This window comes from Cynoglossus semilaevis, chromosome 9 (assembly GCF_000523025.1).
Source record: "Cynoglossus semilaevis isolate Cse_v1.0 chromosome 9, Cse_v1.0, whole genome shotgun sequence".
Lineage (NCBI taxonomy): Eukaryota > Metazoa > Chordata > Actinopteri > Pleuronectiformes > Cynoglossidae > Cynoglossus > Cynoglossus semilaevis.
In genome coordinates, this window is record NC_024315.1 from 230979 (window position 1) to 245590 (window position 14612).

Sequence of the window (14612 nt, forward strand, 5' to 3'; positions counted from 1 at the left end):
AAATACTGTTTTTTTTTCTTTCTAATGCATGTTCATTAAAAACAAAAATCTAAAAGTCATATACAAAGCAGGAGTGCAGCTATACAATATCACATAATATTTTTATTTCACAAACACTGTACAAAGGTCATTTTCTTTAACACTAGGCAGTTTAACTTTTTCTTTCATATCCTACATTTACCGTGTCAAAAAGACGCACACTGTATTTACACATATAGACATGAAATACAAACATAAATATGAGCAGTATCTGTGGGATCCACACTATCTGTTGCCCCTCTGCTGCCTCCACAGGATAGCGCGAACACACGCAGTCACGTTGATCTTTTATAGAATGGTCTGTTGATGTTCATCGTATCAAAAAGTAAGGAGCAACACTTAGGAGTTTGCTGCAAAGCAGATGATATTAAATTAATCTGCATCAGTTTTATACAGAAGGCTTTTATTCTGTTTGTTAATATATCAATAAAAAAATAAAATCAAAGCAGAATTAAAGCTGAAAGTACCCATGTGTGTTAAAACTGGTCTGTTATTGTATCTGTCTGGTGACATGATTGTCAGGTTAGGCTCACACAGGTGTAGAATCTGATCATATATATACACACAGTTACTAGGGATGTCCGATGTTCGACTTTTTGCCGATATCCGATATTTTCCAAACACTTATGTTCCGATTCAACCAATACCGAAATCGGGCCTGGTAATATTTATTTATTTATCTGCATACAATCCCCTTGATTATTAAAATAGATCAATTAAATGAGCTGCAATGCTGCCATTTAGTGACTTTTTGGCTAAACCCAGGTATTGCATTATCGGGTTTCAAAGGAAAAACCAATAACGATTCTGACAGATATTACATCATTATGCTGATATCGGGCCGATAAATTGATCAGCCGATATTATCGGACATCCCTAATGGTTACCTATATTGATAACCATGAAATGAAAAACAATTAAGTCTTTGAGTAGATTATGAGCATCACCCTGGACCTTTGTTTGTGATGACTGTAAGGAGTGAGTAGAGCCGGCCATCATTTGGTGTTAGTACCAAAAGTATCACAACTTTTTACAGTCTTTCAACATATGTACATACCACAACGAAAACTTCGTTAACAATGAAGTAGAGTTTACTTTAAGGATAAAACAAATGTGGTCCGACACAAGCAGACCAATAGAAAACTGACACTGGAGAGGTGTGGGCTTAAACCATAACATGAAGGTGACTAATTTATCTGAACAGAAATATCAAAAACTTTTAATCGAAGTAAACATCCAAGAACCAGTTGTTGCTACAAGATGAAAGACGAATGACTTTTCTCATCAGTGTCATTTCCACTATTTTGATCTACGGCCTTGAAAAACATCTTGGACCCCATTTGTCAAAACTCTCGGTTTTCCATCGGAGATTAAACTCTGTTCTGCTCCCATTTCACACAGGAAACAGGTTTTTCTGCAGCATTTTTCAACAGAGAGAGAATATTGTGTTGTAAAACTCAAACTGTGACATCGTTGTCATTTTAAACATGAATTTTCATATAATCTGTAGTTATCTCACTCAATTAGGAAATATATAATGCAAACTATAATATAAATATTATATATATAATAGGGAATAGAAGTTTCTGTCTTAGCATTTAACATGTGTGGACTTGAACTTTAATTCAGGTTAAATCAGTCATAATAAATCAAATGAAACTCTCTATAAAGTTTTAATAATTTAGTGACTAAAACACCAATAAAAATGTGCCCATTATAAAATATTAATAATTGGTATATAGTTGGGAGATTCTCATGTTTTACCAACAAATTCAAGGAGACCAAGGACTTGGGAAAATAAGTAAATTTGGTCAATCTGTGGGTGGGTTCTATGGTCTATGGTTATTTTTGGTTAAAACGAGAAATCTTTAAATAAACCTTGTCATGTGACGGCGAAGAGGGTTCAGTCCAAGCTGGTTGTGGCATCTAATTTTATGTGATGGAATAACAGGCAAAAAAACAAAAATATTAATAAATTCCCAGGATGAACTGGAGTTCACCAGGAGGGATTTTTCTCTGTCCTGTACATCACCACACTGTCCTGGAAGAGCGAGTGTAAGAAGGAACACGGGCCTTTTCATGGAGTACTTCCCATTATGGGATAAGACACAGACACTCCTTCTGCTCAGACTCCTTCAGCCAACACCGTCCTCAGTCCGAGACCCACCGTTTGGTTCTCTTACAGGTTCTTGGTGTTGATGTGAGTCTTATAATGCTTCGTCAGGTGATCGCTCCTCATGAAGCGTTTCTGACACTGGCTGCACTCGAAGCGTTTGTCACCTGTAACGTGAGAAGAAACAAACGTGAGTGTACTGTGGTTTCTTAAAAGCCAAGTTCACACGAACGTTCGCGGTCACCTGTGTGCGTCCGAGCGTGCCGCTGCAACTCGTCGCTGCGCGTGAAACGCTTCCCGCAGAAAACCCAGTTGCAGACAAACGGCCGCTCGCCGGTGTGCAATCGGACGTGAGCCCGGAGCAGAGATGTTTTCCTGAATGTCTTTTCGCAGCCGGGAACATGGCAGATGTGTTTCCTCTTCCCCACCTCCCCAGGTCTGCAGGGGAAACACAGATATCTACTGTAAAATGTGAACTAACCTTCATCACATTTGAGGAAAGGAAACTTGATTTGTCTTTTGTTTGTTGATTTTTCATAAACTTGAACCAAACTCAACTGAATAATTTTGTGAAAGAGAAAAATAATTATAGTAAATGTAGGTGAGTTGAAATGACCTACTAAAAGCAATCTCACTAAAACATCTGTGGCTTTAAAAAATGTTCATCCTCTCATTAGTTTCAATCAAACGTCCAGTGTTTTGATTTGTGTTTCAATCAACATCGCAGCTCTGAATACATGAAGAAAAATCTCTACTGAGACATGAGAGATACGAACCTCTTGTCTGCGTCTTTACAGTTGGGGCAGGTGCAGGCCATGCGTCTCTTCTTCTCTCCAGGCTGACTTGGCAGCTCCAGAGTCAGGGCCTGGTCCACCTGAATGGCGGGCTGGCCCTGTGCTGCAGCGAGCTGTAGCCCGCCGCCGTGCATGGTCTGTACTGTCAGGTGCTGCTGGCCTAAGAAATAACAACTCATTTAAATATTATTTATTTTTCAGGCTGACACTGTATGAGAATCCTGAAGCAATAAATAGGTCAAAAAGGAAGGGTGAAAAACATGCTCACTCATGGACTTACCCCCTGCATTTGTGATGGTTACAGGTACTCCCTGAACTTGGACACCATTGATGCTGATGGTCTGCACTCCCTGGGCTGGGGTCGGCAGCTGCGACGTGTTCAGAGTTATCATCCCGCCTGCAGGAGCAATTTTTGCCAGAGTCCTTTCTTTTTTTCCTCCCGTGGGTGTCTTTTTGGTAACAGTCGGAGGAGAAGTTGTGATGCTGGCACTCGTCGTGGTTGCAGTCGTGGTCGAGGAGACCGAGTCCTGAAGCAGAACTGCCGACCACTCACCCAGTCCCGATTTGAAGAAAAGCTAATGAAAGAAAACATTTTTTTTAATACGACGTCAGTTTTATTTATTTTTTCACAAGGATGTCCGACTTCACTGATACCTGCGTCGGTGACTGCTCTGATGTGGTGACCTGCAGATTTGAAGGAGCCGACTGTCTCTGCGGGACAGGAGGCAGCGTGGCGGAAGCGGCCTGCACCACCTTGAGCGCTTGTTGTGGGATCTGAACCACCTGGGAGTCCTGTTTGGGTGGCATCAACTGGACCTGTTGCACCACTGCTGGCTGACCAGGACTTTGTACGATCAGGAGGTTGTTGCCAGCCTGGGGAAAAAAGAAAAAAGAAAATATCGGTCAGCCGATATCATCGGACATCCCTGTTTAATTTTTTTTGTGTTGGTTCTGGCGGGCAGACCAACCTGTATGATGTTGTCTCCCGTGTCTATCAGGTAGGTTTCCATCTGTTCTGGCGGCGGCGAAGCGGCCTGTGCGGGAGGCGGGAGTTGAGGCAGTGTACTCAGAACGACTTTCTTCTTCCTTCCACGTTTACCTTTCCCAGAGTTGGAGGATGTGGCGGCAGCCGTCTCTGTGATGATCTGAGTCCCGCCCACTTCTCCAGTCGCTACATTCAGCGGGAGTGTGAGGCAGCCACTGGGCAGCTGCACAATGTTTGCGGTGGAATTGTTTGGTTTGCGAGACTTGGGGGAGGGCTTGATGGTCACAGTCTTGGGGGGAGTGATGGGAGCTGTGGCAGCAGCAGGAACAGGAACGGTCATTGGCGTGGTGATGATGGCTTGGTTGGTGCCCGGTATGAGCTGGATCTGACCGCCCTGTGGCATTACCTGGATTGTTTGAGTACCTTGGATCTGCGGCACCATCTGGTACTGGATGTTTGCCGGAGCTGCGGTGTTGGTGCGAGCCGGGCTGGCCTGGATGGTGAGGACAATGGGGTTGCCGTGGGGCGCAGGGCCCAGGATGACATTGCCCTTTGGTGACAAAAACCCCAGGTTTTTTGGAGGAGCTGGGGCAATGGGAGCTGGCTTTATGGGAAGGAGTCTGCGAGGCTGGGGTGGCACAGGGGTACTAACAGGTGCCTGAGCAGCAGGGGGGCCGATTTTACTACAGGTGGCAGCCAGGAGAGCCAAAGGGGAGGGCTGAGGGTCCTACAGGGGGGTACATAATCAGAAAAAAAAAAGATAAAACGTAGCATAAAAAACAACAACAATCTGAGGACAAATAAATTGGTGAGACAAGACGATAAACTAATCGTAAATGATTTCTCTTTTTTTAGTGTTTGAGGTTCTGATAGATGTGCAGCAGTGACTGAGCAGTGTGTGTTTTTCTTTTAAATGCTGCAAAAAACAGGCCTGATTATATTAATTTTGGGAGCCCGAGCTCAAATTACTAGGGGAACAATAAGGATTATGGATAGCATTAAAAAAAAGTAATTTTTGCTCTGATGCCAAACAAACTGACAGTGTTATTTCTCTCTGTTATTAGAGCAGCCACATTTCAAACTGATGAAATTAAAATATATTTCTCTCTATATTTCTCTCCAGATTCTCATTAAACCTGGTGTGAGTGCTTGCAAAATTAAAAAGAGACTTGGTGAAACCTGAGCTTCTGCATGTAAAATAAAAGTTAACTGACATATCGGGGGCTGTGGTGCAGCTGGGCTCGCAGCATTGTGTCAGTTAACTTTTACTTTGCATGCAAAATCATAAATAATGTTAAAAAACAGTCTTCACCTGTGAAGCTTTTGTAGCTGTTTGTGGTCCGTGTGTTTCATCTTCAAGCTGCAAAAGAGGATTTAAGCTCTGTAAATTCATCAACTTGAAGGTAATTAAACAAAATCAAAGAAAATATTATATAAAAAGATTGTTTTTTTTTAATTTTGGGAAGCAATCTTTAAGACACAAAACCAACAAATGTTGTCATTATAGGTATATTTATATGTATATATTATATGTATATAAATAATTGTACGTCCTGGTTTTAGTTTAGTATTTAGTACAAAAAACCTGTCCAGAAATGCATCACGTTGCATGTGATTACCAGATAACGGTACAACTAAGACAAATTATGCCACCTCGTGGAAACTTACTTGTGTAGGACTTGTGGAAGGTTGTAGGTATTCACTTGGACTGACAGCAACGGTGGTGGCCATACTGTCCTGTTGTTCTGTAAAACACGGGGAGAGTGACACAATTAGGGGTGTGGCGATACAATACGCATCACGATACAGGGGCAACGATACGATATACTACAATATAGGGCTGTACAAATATGGACAAAGAAATTATTCTTTTATATTATATTTTATCAGAATATTGAAATCCAATTATTCAGAATGTTAGGTAAAACGTACTTTTATTACATTTTCTATTTTCAAACAAACAGTATGCACTAACCTTCATCACATTTGAGGAAAGGAAACTTGATTTGTCTTTTGTTTGTTGATTTTTCATAAACTTGAACCAAACTCAACTGAATAATTTTGTAAAAGAGAAAAATAATTATAGTAAATGTAGGTGAGTTGAAATGACCTAAAAGCAATCTCACTAAAACATCTGTGGCTTTAAAAAATGTTCATCCTCTCATTAGTTTCAATCAAACGTCCAGTGTTTTGATTTGTGTTTCAATCAACATCGCAGCTCTGAATACATGAAGAAAAATCTCTACTGAGACACCGAGATACGAACCTCTTGTCTGCGTCTTTACAGTTGGGGCAGGTGCAGGCCATGCGTCTCTTCTTCTCTCCAGGCTGACTTGGCAGCTCCAGAGTCAGGGCCTGGTCCACCTGAATGGCGGGCTGGCCCTGTGCTGCAGCGAGCTGTAGCCCGCCGCCGTGCATGGTCTGTACTGTCAGGTGCTGCTGGCCTAAGAAATAACAACTCATTTAAATATTATTTATTTTTCAGGCTGACACTGTATGAGAATCCTGAAGCAATAAATAGGTCAAAAAGGAAGGGTGAAAAACATGCTCGCTCATGGACTTACCCCCTGCATTTGTGATGGTTACAGGTACTCCCTGAACTTGGACACCATTGATGCTGATGGTCTGCACTCCCTGGGCTGGGGTCGGCAGCTGCGACGTGTTCAGAGTTATCATCCCGCCTGCAGGAGCAATTTTTGCCAGAGTCCTTTCTTTTTTTCCTCCCGTGGGTGTCTTTTTGGTAACAGTCGGAGGAGAAGTTGTGATGCTGGCACTCGTCGTGGTTGCAGTCGTGGTCGAGGAGACCGAGTCCTGAAGCAGAACTGACGACCACTCACCCAGTCCCGATTTGAAGAAAAGCTAATGAAAGAAAACATTTTTTTTAATACGACGTCAGTTTTATTTATTTTTTCACAAGGATGTCCGACTTCACTGATACCTGCGTCGGTGACTGCTCTGATGTGGTGACCTGCAGATTTGAAGGAGCCGACTGTCTCTGCGGGACAGGTGGCAGCGTGGCGGAAGCGGCCTGCACCACCTTGAGCGCTTGTTGTGGGATCTGAACCACCTGGGAGTCCTGTTTGGGTGGCATCAACTGGACCTGTTGCACCACGGCTGGCTGACCAGGACTTTGTACGATCAGGAGGTTGTTGCCAGCCTGGGGGAAAAAGAAAAAAGAAAATATCGGTCAGCCGATATCATCGGACATCCCTGTTTAATTTTTTTTGTGTTGGTTCTGGCGGGCAGACCAACCTGTATGATGTTGTCTCCCGTGTCTATCAGGTAGGTTTCCATCTGTTCTGGCGGCGGCGAAGCGGCCTGTGCGGGAGGCGGGAGTTGAGGCAGTGTACTCAGAACGACTTTCTTCTTCCTTCCACGTTTACCTTTCCCAGAGTTGGAGGATGTGGCGGCAGCCGTCTCTGTGATGATCTGAGTCCCGCCCACTTCTCCAGTCGCTACATTCAGCGGGAGTGTGAGGCAGCCACTGGGCAGCTGCACAATGTTTGCGGTGGAATTGTTTGGTTTGCGAGACTTGGGGGAGGGCTTGATGGTCACAGTCTTGGGGGGAGTGATGGGAGCTGTGGCAGCAGCAGGAACAGGAACGGTCATTGGCGTGGTGATGATGGCTTGGTTGGTGCCCGGTATGAGCTGGATCTGACCGCCCTGTGGCATTACCTGGATTGTTTGAGTACCTTGGATCTGCGGCACCATCTGGTACTGGATGTTTGCCGGAGCTGCGGTGTTGGTGCGAGCCGGGCTGGCCTGGATGGTGAGGACAATGGGGTTGCCGTGGGGCGCAGGGCCCAGGATGACATTGCCCTTTGGTGACAAAAACCCCAGGTTTTTTGGAGGAGCTGGGGCAATGGGAGCTGGCTTTATGGGAAGGAGTCTGCGAGGCTGGGGTGGCACAGGGGTACTAACAGGTGCCTGAGCAGCAGGGGGGCCGATTTTACTACAGGTGGCAGCCAGGAGAGCCAAAGGGGAGGGCTGAGGGTCCTACAGGGGGGTACATAATCAGAAAAAAAAAAAGATAAAACGTAGCATAAAAAAAAACAACAATCTGAGGACAAATAAATTGGTGAGACCTGACGATAAACTAATCGTATTTTAAAAGATTTCTCTTTTTTTTAGTGTTTGAGGTTCTGATAGATGCATAAAGATTTCTCTTTTAGTGTTTGAGGTTCTGATAGATGTGCAGCAGTGACTGAGCAGTGTGTGTTTTTCTTTTAAATGCTGCAAAAAACAGGCCTGATTATATTAATTTTGGGAGCCCGAGCTCAAATTACTAGGGGAACAATAAGGATTATGGATAGCATTAAAAAAAAGTAATTTTTGCTCTGATGCCAAACAAACTGACAGTGTTATTTCTCTCTGTTATTAGAGCAGCCACATTTCAAACTGATGAAATTAAAATATATTTCTCTCTATATTTCTCTCCAGATTCTCATTAAACCTGGTGTGAGTGCTTGCAAAATTAAAAAGAGACTTGGTGAAACCTGAGCTTCTGCATGTAAAATAAAAGTTAACTGACATATCGGGGGCTGTGGTGCAGCTGGGCTCGCAGCATTGTGTCAGTTAACTTTTACTTTGCATGCAAAATCATAAATAATGTTAAAAAACAGTCTTCACCTGTGAAGCTTTTGTAGCTGTTTGTGGTCCGTGTGTTTCATCTTCAAGCTGCAAAAGAGGATTTAAGCTCTGTAAATTCATCAACTTGAAGGTAATTAAACAAAATCAAAGAAAATATTATATAAAAAGATTGTTTTTTTTTAATTTTGGGAAGCAATCTTTAAGACACAAAACCAACAAATGTTGTCATTATAGGTATATTTATATGTATATATTATATGTATATAAATAATTGTACGTCCTGGTTTTAGTTTAGTATTTAGTACAAAAAACCTGTCCAGAAATGCATCACGTTGCATGTGATTACCAGATAACGGTACAACTAAGACAAATTATGCCACCTCGTGGACACTTACTTGTGTAGGACTTGTGGAAGGTTGTAGGTATTCACTTGGACTGACAGCAACGGTGGTGGCCATACTGTCCTGTTGTTCTGTAAAACACGGGGAGAGTGACACAATTAGGGGTGTGGCGATACAATACGCATCACGATACAGGGGCAACGATACGATATACTACAATATAGGGCTGTACAAATATGGACAAAGAAATTATTCTGATTATGTTTTTTCAGAATATTGAAATCCAATTATTCAGAGAAATTATTCTTTTATATTATATTTTATCAGAATATTGAAATCCAATTATTCAGAATGTTGGGTAAAACGTACTTTTATTGAATTTTCTATTTTCAAACAAACAGTATGCAAACAATCCTTTAAGTTCAAAATGAAAATCATAAATGATGAATTAAAATTTACCCAGGACATTTCATGCAGTCATCTTATTTGATTTCAGGTGGTTGAATAAATTAGTTTTGTTGCCCCTAGTTACAATATGGCTTTACTTTTTATTCCATAAAACTCAACAACTAAGGATGACACGACCCAAACAGACACTGACAACCATGGATTCATTTCAACGTTTTAGCTAATGTAAGTAGTAAAAAACTTTGCTTTTTTCAACACACATATGAATGGATTGTGACAAAGAGCAAAGTTGCAAAGACCTATTAGGTGATGTCGAAGCATTCAGATGCTATCCAAATAGAGAAATGCACAAACTGGACAGCAGTCAAAGCATCCTGACGGCAGAAGGCTCCTAATTTATCGTGCATACTACAATCCCGCTGAGAGAGACAGCATAAGTACATCAAGGGCAGTGTGCCCAGTGGTTTTAAGAGCTGGATAAATCTTGAGTAAACATTGTCTAATGGCCCAAACAGGCTGACACTGTAAATGTCAGAGAGAATAAGTCCAGAAAAGTGCTTCATTCATGGAGTGTTAGACACTGAGTGACCTGTTCCAGCCACAGCACAGTCCCTAAATATAGACTGTCAAAACAAAACCCAAATCTAATAATACATATTTGGATGAATTATATACTAAGATAGGAATAGATGTTAAAACTCCATTACAAATCATGATTTCTCAACACGTAGTTAAAGTGGACAGGTCAGCTTAAGCCTTGAGGAGGGTGTCAAATACGTGGATCAGGATCTCCCAGTAGATCGCAAAGGACGTAGCAATACAAATTTCAAATATAGATATAATTCTACAGTGTGTAGCAATGGCCATATATTGTAAGAATTTAATCATATTGTGAGAGTTTATATGATTGAATATATATTTAACATTTTGTTGTCGCTCACTTGAGCTTGGTCATTTCAACTGGTCTCATCCCCCCCCCAAAAAAGTGTGAACCACTGGCTTACGGTAACCAAACAGACAAAAGCTTGCGGTCAAACATAAGGATTCATGATGCTGCATGACTAACACTGAGCACTGTTTTGAATGGCAACACTGCACAGAAGTGCATGGTTTGCTGAAAACTGAAGCCATTAATCACGCATCCACCTGAGATGCTAAATCTGCAGATTCCTGCACAAACGAGCCTTAAAGTAGGACAGCATGTGTCTCAAAAGTCCACTTTAACAACTGTGTTTGAATCAAAGAGCTGTGCATGCATGCCTTTGATAAGATTAATGCCCTAAACTTGTGTTTGCCCCGTTATCTTTAAAGTTTGAGGCAAAAGAGTCTTCAGAAAAATATACGATTTTACAGGACCGTACAAAGCAGCCCAATTAAGTTCATAGTGTTTTCTTTGAATCCCTGTCCAATGCAATCTTTGAAATTATTTTTTTTAATGTCAATGATAAAACCAAGTCCAAAAATGTTGTGTAAAGGATCTGCTAAAAGTCCAAATCATCTGAAACCAATTGTTTCTTTTTCCCCATGTTCATACGAATTGAAGCAGAATCCGTCTGCTCTTCACGTTTCACATAGCTTTTACCATTAATTGACATTTTATTATCAAAGCTACTTCAATAAAAAAAATAAAATTTAAAATAATAAATCCTGATCAACAACTGTATGGAGAGGATGTATTTGTTTTTAAGTGCTTTATTCACTGCATTTATGAATATACCAGTATGCTTTTATTCTTATTTAGTTTAATTAGAAGTGGGATTTGTTCAGACACATTCTTCATGAAAAATATTTAGTTCATTATGCGTGAGGGCATTTGTGACGCATCATTAAAGTATAAAGTGAAAGAACTTGAGTTGAGATGTGAGATAGTAAGAGACAGATAAAGTTGGGCTAATGTTTGCTGAAAGATGATTGGCCAGTACAGTAAATCAGGAATTTTAAAAGATCCATGTGATTAAGAACTGAACTGGCAGAGATTTGAAAAGGACTTTGAAACTTTGAAATACTGGGGGAAAAAAGGTTAAGCCAAACAAGCCAAAAACCTAACCAAGCCCTGATGAACTATATAAAAATCTTAGCCCAGACTAAAAAGGTTAATGTTGCTGACATGCGTGTACAAGACAAAAACACATCTCAGAAGATTGGCTGAAACTAAAGGAAAAATACCACACAACTGCAGTAGAATATTTAAGGACGAAAGACAGAAAAAATACAAAACAAATCAACCTCAGCTGTAGCAGAGCAAATACTCCAAAAGTACAGAACAAGCTTTAACACACTATTCTTTTAGGAATATAACAATGATAATTTATCAAATTAAATAAAAAAACTTTAAGTAATACTATATTCAAATTCTTTTAGGAATATAACTATGATAATTGATCAAATTAAATAAAATAAAAAACTTTAAGTAATACTATATTCAAATAACTGAATACATGAAGTCATCAATAACACTACTGACCTAGCTCTATTTCAACGTTATAGTAATCAAAAACACTACAAGACAAATCAGTGGAAACACAAGCATGAGCACAATTACACGAACCCAATTTCCCACAAAACAAACTACTATTTTGCTCCATTTTCAACCATCATCGGTGACTTTTGTCCAGCCAACAAGTAAACAGAGTGTGTGATTGTTGTTCGCTTCATTAAATAATAATGATAAGTCCACCGTCAACTCAACCCACTTCAGCGTTGGTGTATTTTTAGGATGTACGAGCGCTGCTGTACTGGTTGCTGATGGTTAAAGAGCAGCTGCAGAAACTCAACACAGTCAATCACACTTTTCTTTTATTTCACAATCAGTGCAGGGTATGCAAGTATTTATTTATAAAAGCAACATCAAGACTCAAATATGAGGAAACGCGGCCTTAAATTAGCGCCATCAAATATGCGCTGAGTGCTTCGTTTTGCTGTAGCTGAGTAGGAAAGGCTAGCTTAGCAAGTGGAAACACTGAACTAAAACAGTGGACATGCTAAAGTGGCTAGCAAAGCCCAACTTATTCCGTGAGCCGCTGATTTAAACAGAATAAGAAAAAATGTATTTTTTGTGTGAAGGTGACGTTTGATGCCTGTGCACAAAATCGTATGTGTAAAAACAAGTAAGGTACCAGTTATTTGACTGCTATTAGCCACAGCTGGTTGAGCTAACTGCAAACTCTTTGAAAACGTTACAGAAAGAGGCAGCCCCTTTCCGGAAGTGCGCTGCTTATTTTGACTGACGCAGCTGCCTGTGTCCACACTCAAACACACTTAAACGTAGCATAAAACACACGATGTTTTTCCATCCAGTGCAAATAAAACGTTTTAGCAAAGTACAATGTAATAGAAACACCAATGTTTTAATTCCTACCCACCGCTCATGACGACATTCGCTGTCCGCGAGCCTCGAAGACCGAGCCCGGGGAGGAGCCCGCCCGCGCGGCTGCACCAATCCGCGGGTAGACTAAGACTGAGTGACGTTTATTTTAGCCAATCAGCATGAGGTGTTTCTGTGATTGAAATTGAATCAAGCCAACTGTGACGTGGCGTTTATGTACGTCATTTAAAGGCTGACGGTTTGGCTAATAGGATGTCGACTTTCTGCTCATCTGGGGCGGGTCCTTAAAGTAAAAACTAGAACAGACGAGTGTCCTATTAAATCCACGGCTCCCTTTCACTGACGTCCACGACGACCAATGTGATGTGTGCGGACCTGCACGACCGCAAACGGAGTGACAGTGAGTCTGACCAATGAGCTTTAATCGCTCTTATCCGCGCCGCTCTAACGGCACCACCGGGGTTTATTATGACAAGGCGCCCGTTATGTAGGTTAAAAGCCGAGCCATACCAAGCAACCGACAGGTCGTAGGTTAATCCAAAGACTATGTTTATTACGTATATGAACCTGTTATCTTACAGTTTAACAGCAATCAATCTTCAATTAAATAGAATATTGTACTATAAAATATTGTAAACTTAGGTAAAGACAAAATTAAAACTTAAGTTTGCAAGAGCGAAAAAAGATTGATTAAGGCGAGTATGTGGTTATAAAACTTGTACATTTGCAAGGTATACATCAAAATTAGGTATAAAAAGTTTGTTACTTTGTTGGAGGCGAAAAGCTCCACAAAAACAGTAGGTACTCAGCTCGTTATCGCCTCCCTATTTGTAGGTACTGGAAAGCAAATACTACACACATAAACACACACATACAATACTGCCACCAACACCTGACTCTGACATGCGTGGCATGCAAGCGGTTGTCACTGGTGTTAAATGAATCCCATTATGCTCTCTACGACCTGCACAATGGGCTGTGTGACCCACAGAAATCTCCATTATTTGGTTCACTGACAATGTAGGAAAGACACAGCAGCCAGATCACTGTCCTGCAACCAGGAGAAAAACGTTTGATGACACTGTTAGTTAATAAAAAAATAAAAAAAACAACTTCTGCATAGACATTAATGTACACCAGTACAGTCAGAATTTTAGGAAGAAAGAATTGATTTATAGGAACGCAGTTTTATTTAATTTGAATTTAAAATGTGCCTATTTCAACTTCATTTCATTGTGTTGTCTTGCTCTTGGTTGTACCTGAGAAGACAGGAGAGACAGTCACGATGGCAGCACTGCTGCTGCTGCTGCTGCTGCTGCAGAGAAAATGTGCCAGTCGTGGCTGTCAGTCCCATCTGTCGTCAACATCCACTGACATGGCCTGCAGCACTTTCAGCAGCGAGAGCTGTCCTTTTCCTCACTGGATCACTCCTCATGATTCTATTCACTCCCTCAATGCATACAGCGTTCAGTGCAGGCTTTCCTCCATAGAGTGCACTTGACCTTATTCACATACGGCTGCCCTGCCTTCTCCCTAGTGTTTTCACATGGTGCTGAAAACACTTGGAAATGTGTGTGTTTCTCTAAGTAGTGGTGGCATTTAGCCTCTCCTCCCCTCGTCTCCCCTCGTCTCCTGTGGCGTGGTGGTAAAAGAGGCAGGTCCTGTCTGTCTCTTCCTGGGCAGCGCTGTGGAAAGCCTCTGTGGAGAGAGACAAGCTGCATTATTTAAGTGGAGCTTCTCAGTGTTTTTTGTTTTTTTAAATGCAACCGGTTAATTGAATAAATCAGAGAATCAGTTGTAAAAATTCTCTGTGCCAAAAAGCAAGAAATCACGAATGATTCATTTACCTTTTGACATACTCACAAACCCACACACACACTCAACACACACTCTACAGTAAAATTCACTGATGTCATTTTAAGGAACAGATACATGTAATAATTATGAATACTGTCTAATTTTTTAGGAACACACATGTAATAATTATGAATACTGTCTAAACCAAGGATGGCAAATA

At 41.1% G+C, this 14612-nt stretch overlaps 2 protein-coding genes across 4 annotated transcripts; both read right to left on the bottom strand.

Annotated features, from left to right (window-relative positions):
- Nucleotides 1–1108: 1108 nt before the first annotated feature.
- On the bottom strand, nucleotides 1109–5847 carry sp2 (sp2 transcription factor). 2 transcript variants are annotated; one of them, XM_025058687.1, is made up of 8 exons: nucleotides 5600–5846; nucleotides 5244–5291; nucleotides 3915–4658; nucleotides 3601–3819; nucleotides 3227–3521; nucleotides 2929–3106; nucleotides 2397–2590; nucleotides 1109–2319 (listed from the first exon to the last, which is right to left on the bottom strand). In XM_025058687.1, exons 1-8 carry the CDS (start codon nucleotides 5660–5662, stop codon nucleotides 2219–2221), a joined length of 1842 nt encoding a protein of 613 aa, XP_024914455.1. In that variant the 5' UTR covers nucleotides 5663–5846; the 3' UTR covers nucleotides 1109–2218. The 2 variants fall into 2 exon arrangements, with proteins under 2 accessions (XP_024914455.1, XP_008314402.1); XM_008316180.3 differs by lacking the exon at nucleotides 5244–5291 and having other exon boundaries at nucleotides 5600–5847.
- Nucleotides 5848–6086: 239 nt separating this feature from the next.
- Nucleotides 6087–12712, bottom strand: LOC107988059 (transcription factor Sp2-like). 2 transcript variants are annotated; one of them, XM_017034921.2, is made up of 7 exons: nucleotides 12633–12712; nucleotides 8917–8993; nucleotides 8561–8608; nucleotides 7184–7927; nucleotides 6870–7088; nucleotides 6496–6790; nucleotides 6087–6375 (listed from the first exon to the last, which is right to left on the bottom strand). In XM_017034921.2, the coding sequence occupies exons 1-7, from the start codon at nucleotides 12637–12639 to the stop codon at nucleotides 6134–6136; spliced, it is 1632 nt and encodes a 543-aa protein (XP_016890410.1). In that variant the 5' UTR covers nucleotides 12640–12712; the 3' UTR covers nucleotides 6087–6133. The 2 variants fall into 2 exon arrangements, with proteins under 2 accessions (XP_016890410.1, XP_024914343.1); XM_025058575.1 differs by lacking the exon at nucleotides 12633–12712 and adding an exon at nucleotides 9322–11614.
- Between the last annotated feature and the right edge of the window lie 1900 nt (nucleotides 12713–14612).

What these genes read in the sequence shown, in the direction of transcription:
- LOC107988059 (XM_017034921.2), bottom strand. An exon ending in CTTCCACAAGTCCTACACAA is followed by an intron (nt 8,609 to 8,916) that starts GTAAGTGTCCAC and finishes CCTCTTTTGCAG; the next exon opens with CTTGAAGATGAAACACACGG. An exon ending in AACCATCACAAATGCAGGGG is followed by an intron (nt 6,376 to 6,495) that starts GTAAGTCCATGA and finishes GTTATTTCTTAG; the next exon opens with GCCAGCAGCACCTGACAGTA.
- sp2 (XM_025058687.1), bottom strand. Translation starts at nt 5,662, where the DNA reads ATGGCCACCACCGTTGCTGTCAGTCCAAGTGAATACCTACAACCTTCC. An exon ending in CGGGAGACAACATCATACAG is followed by an intron (nt 3,820 to 3,914) that starts GTTGGTCTGCCC and finishes TTTTTTCCCCAG; the next exon opens with GCTGGCAACAACCTCCTGAT. An exon ending in AACCATCACAAATGCAGGGG is followed by an intron (nt 3,107 to 3,226) that starts GTAAGTCCATGA and finishes GTTATTTCTTAG; the next exon opens with GCCAGCAGCACCTGACAGTA.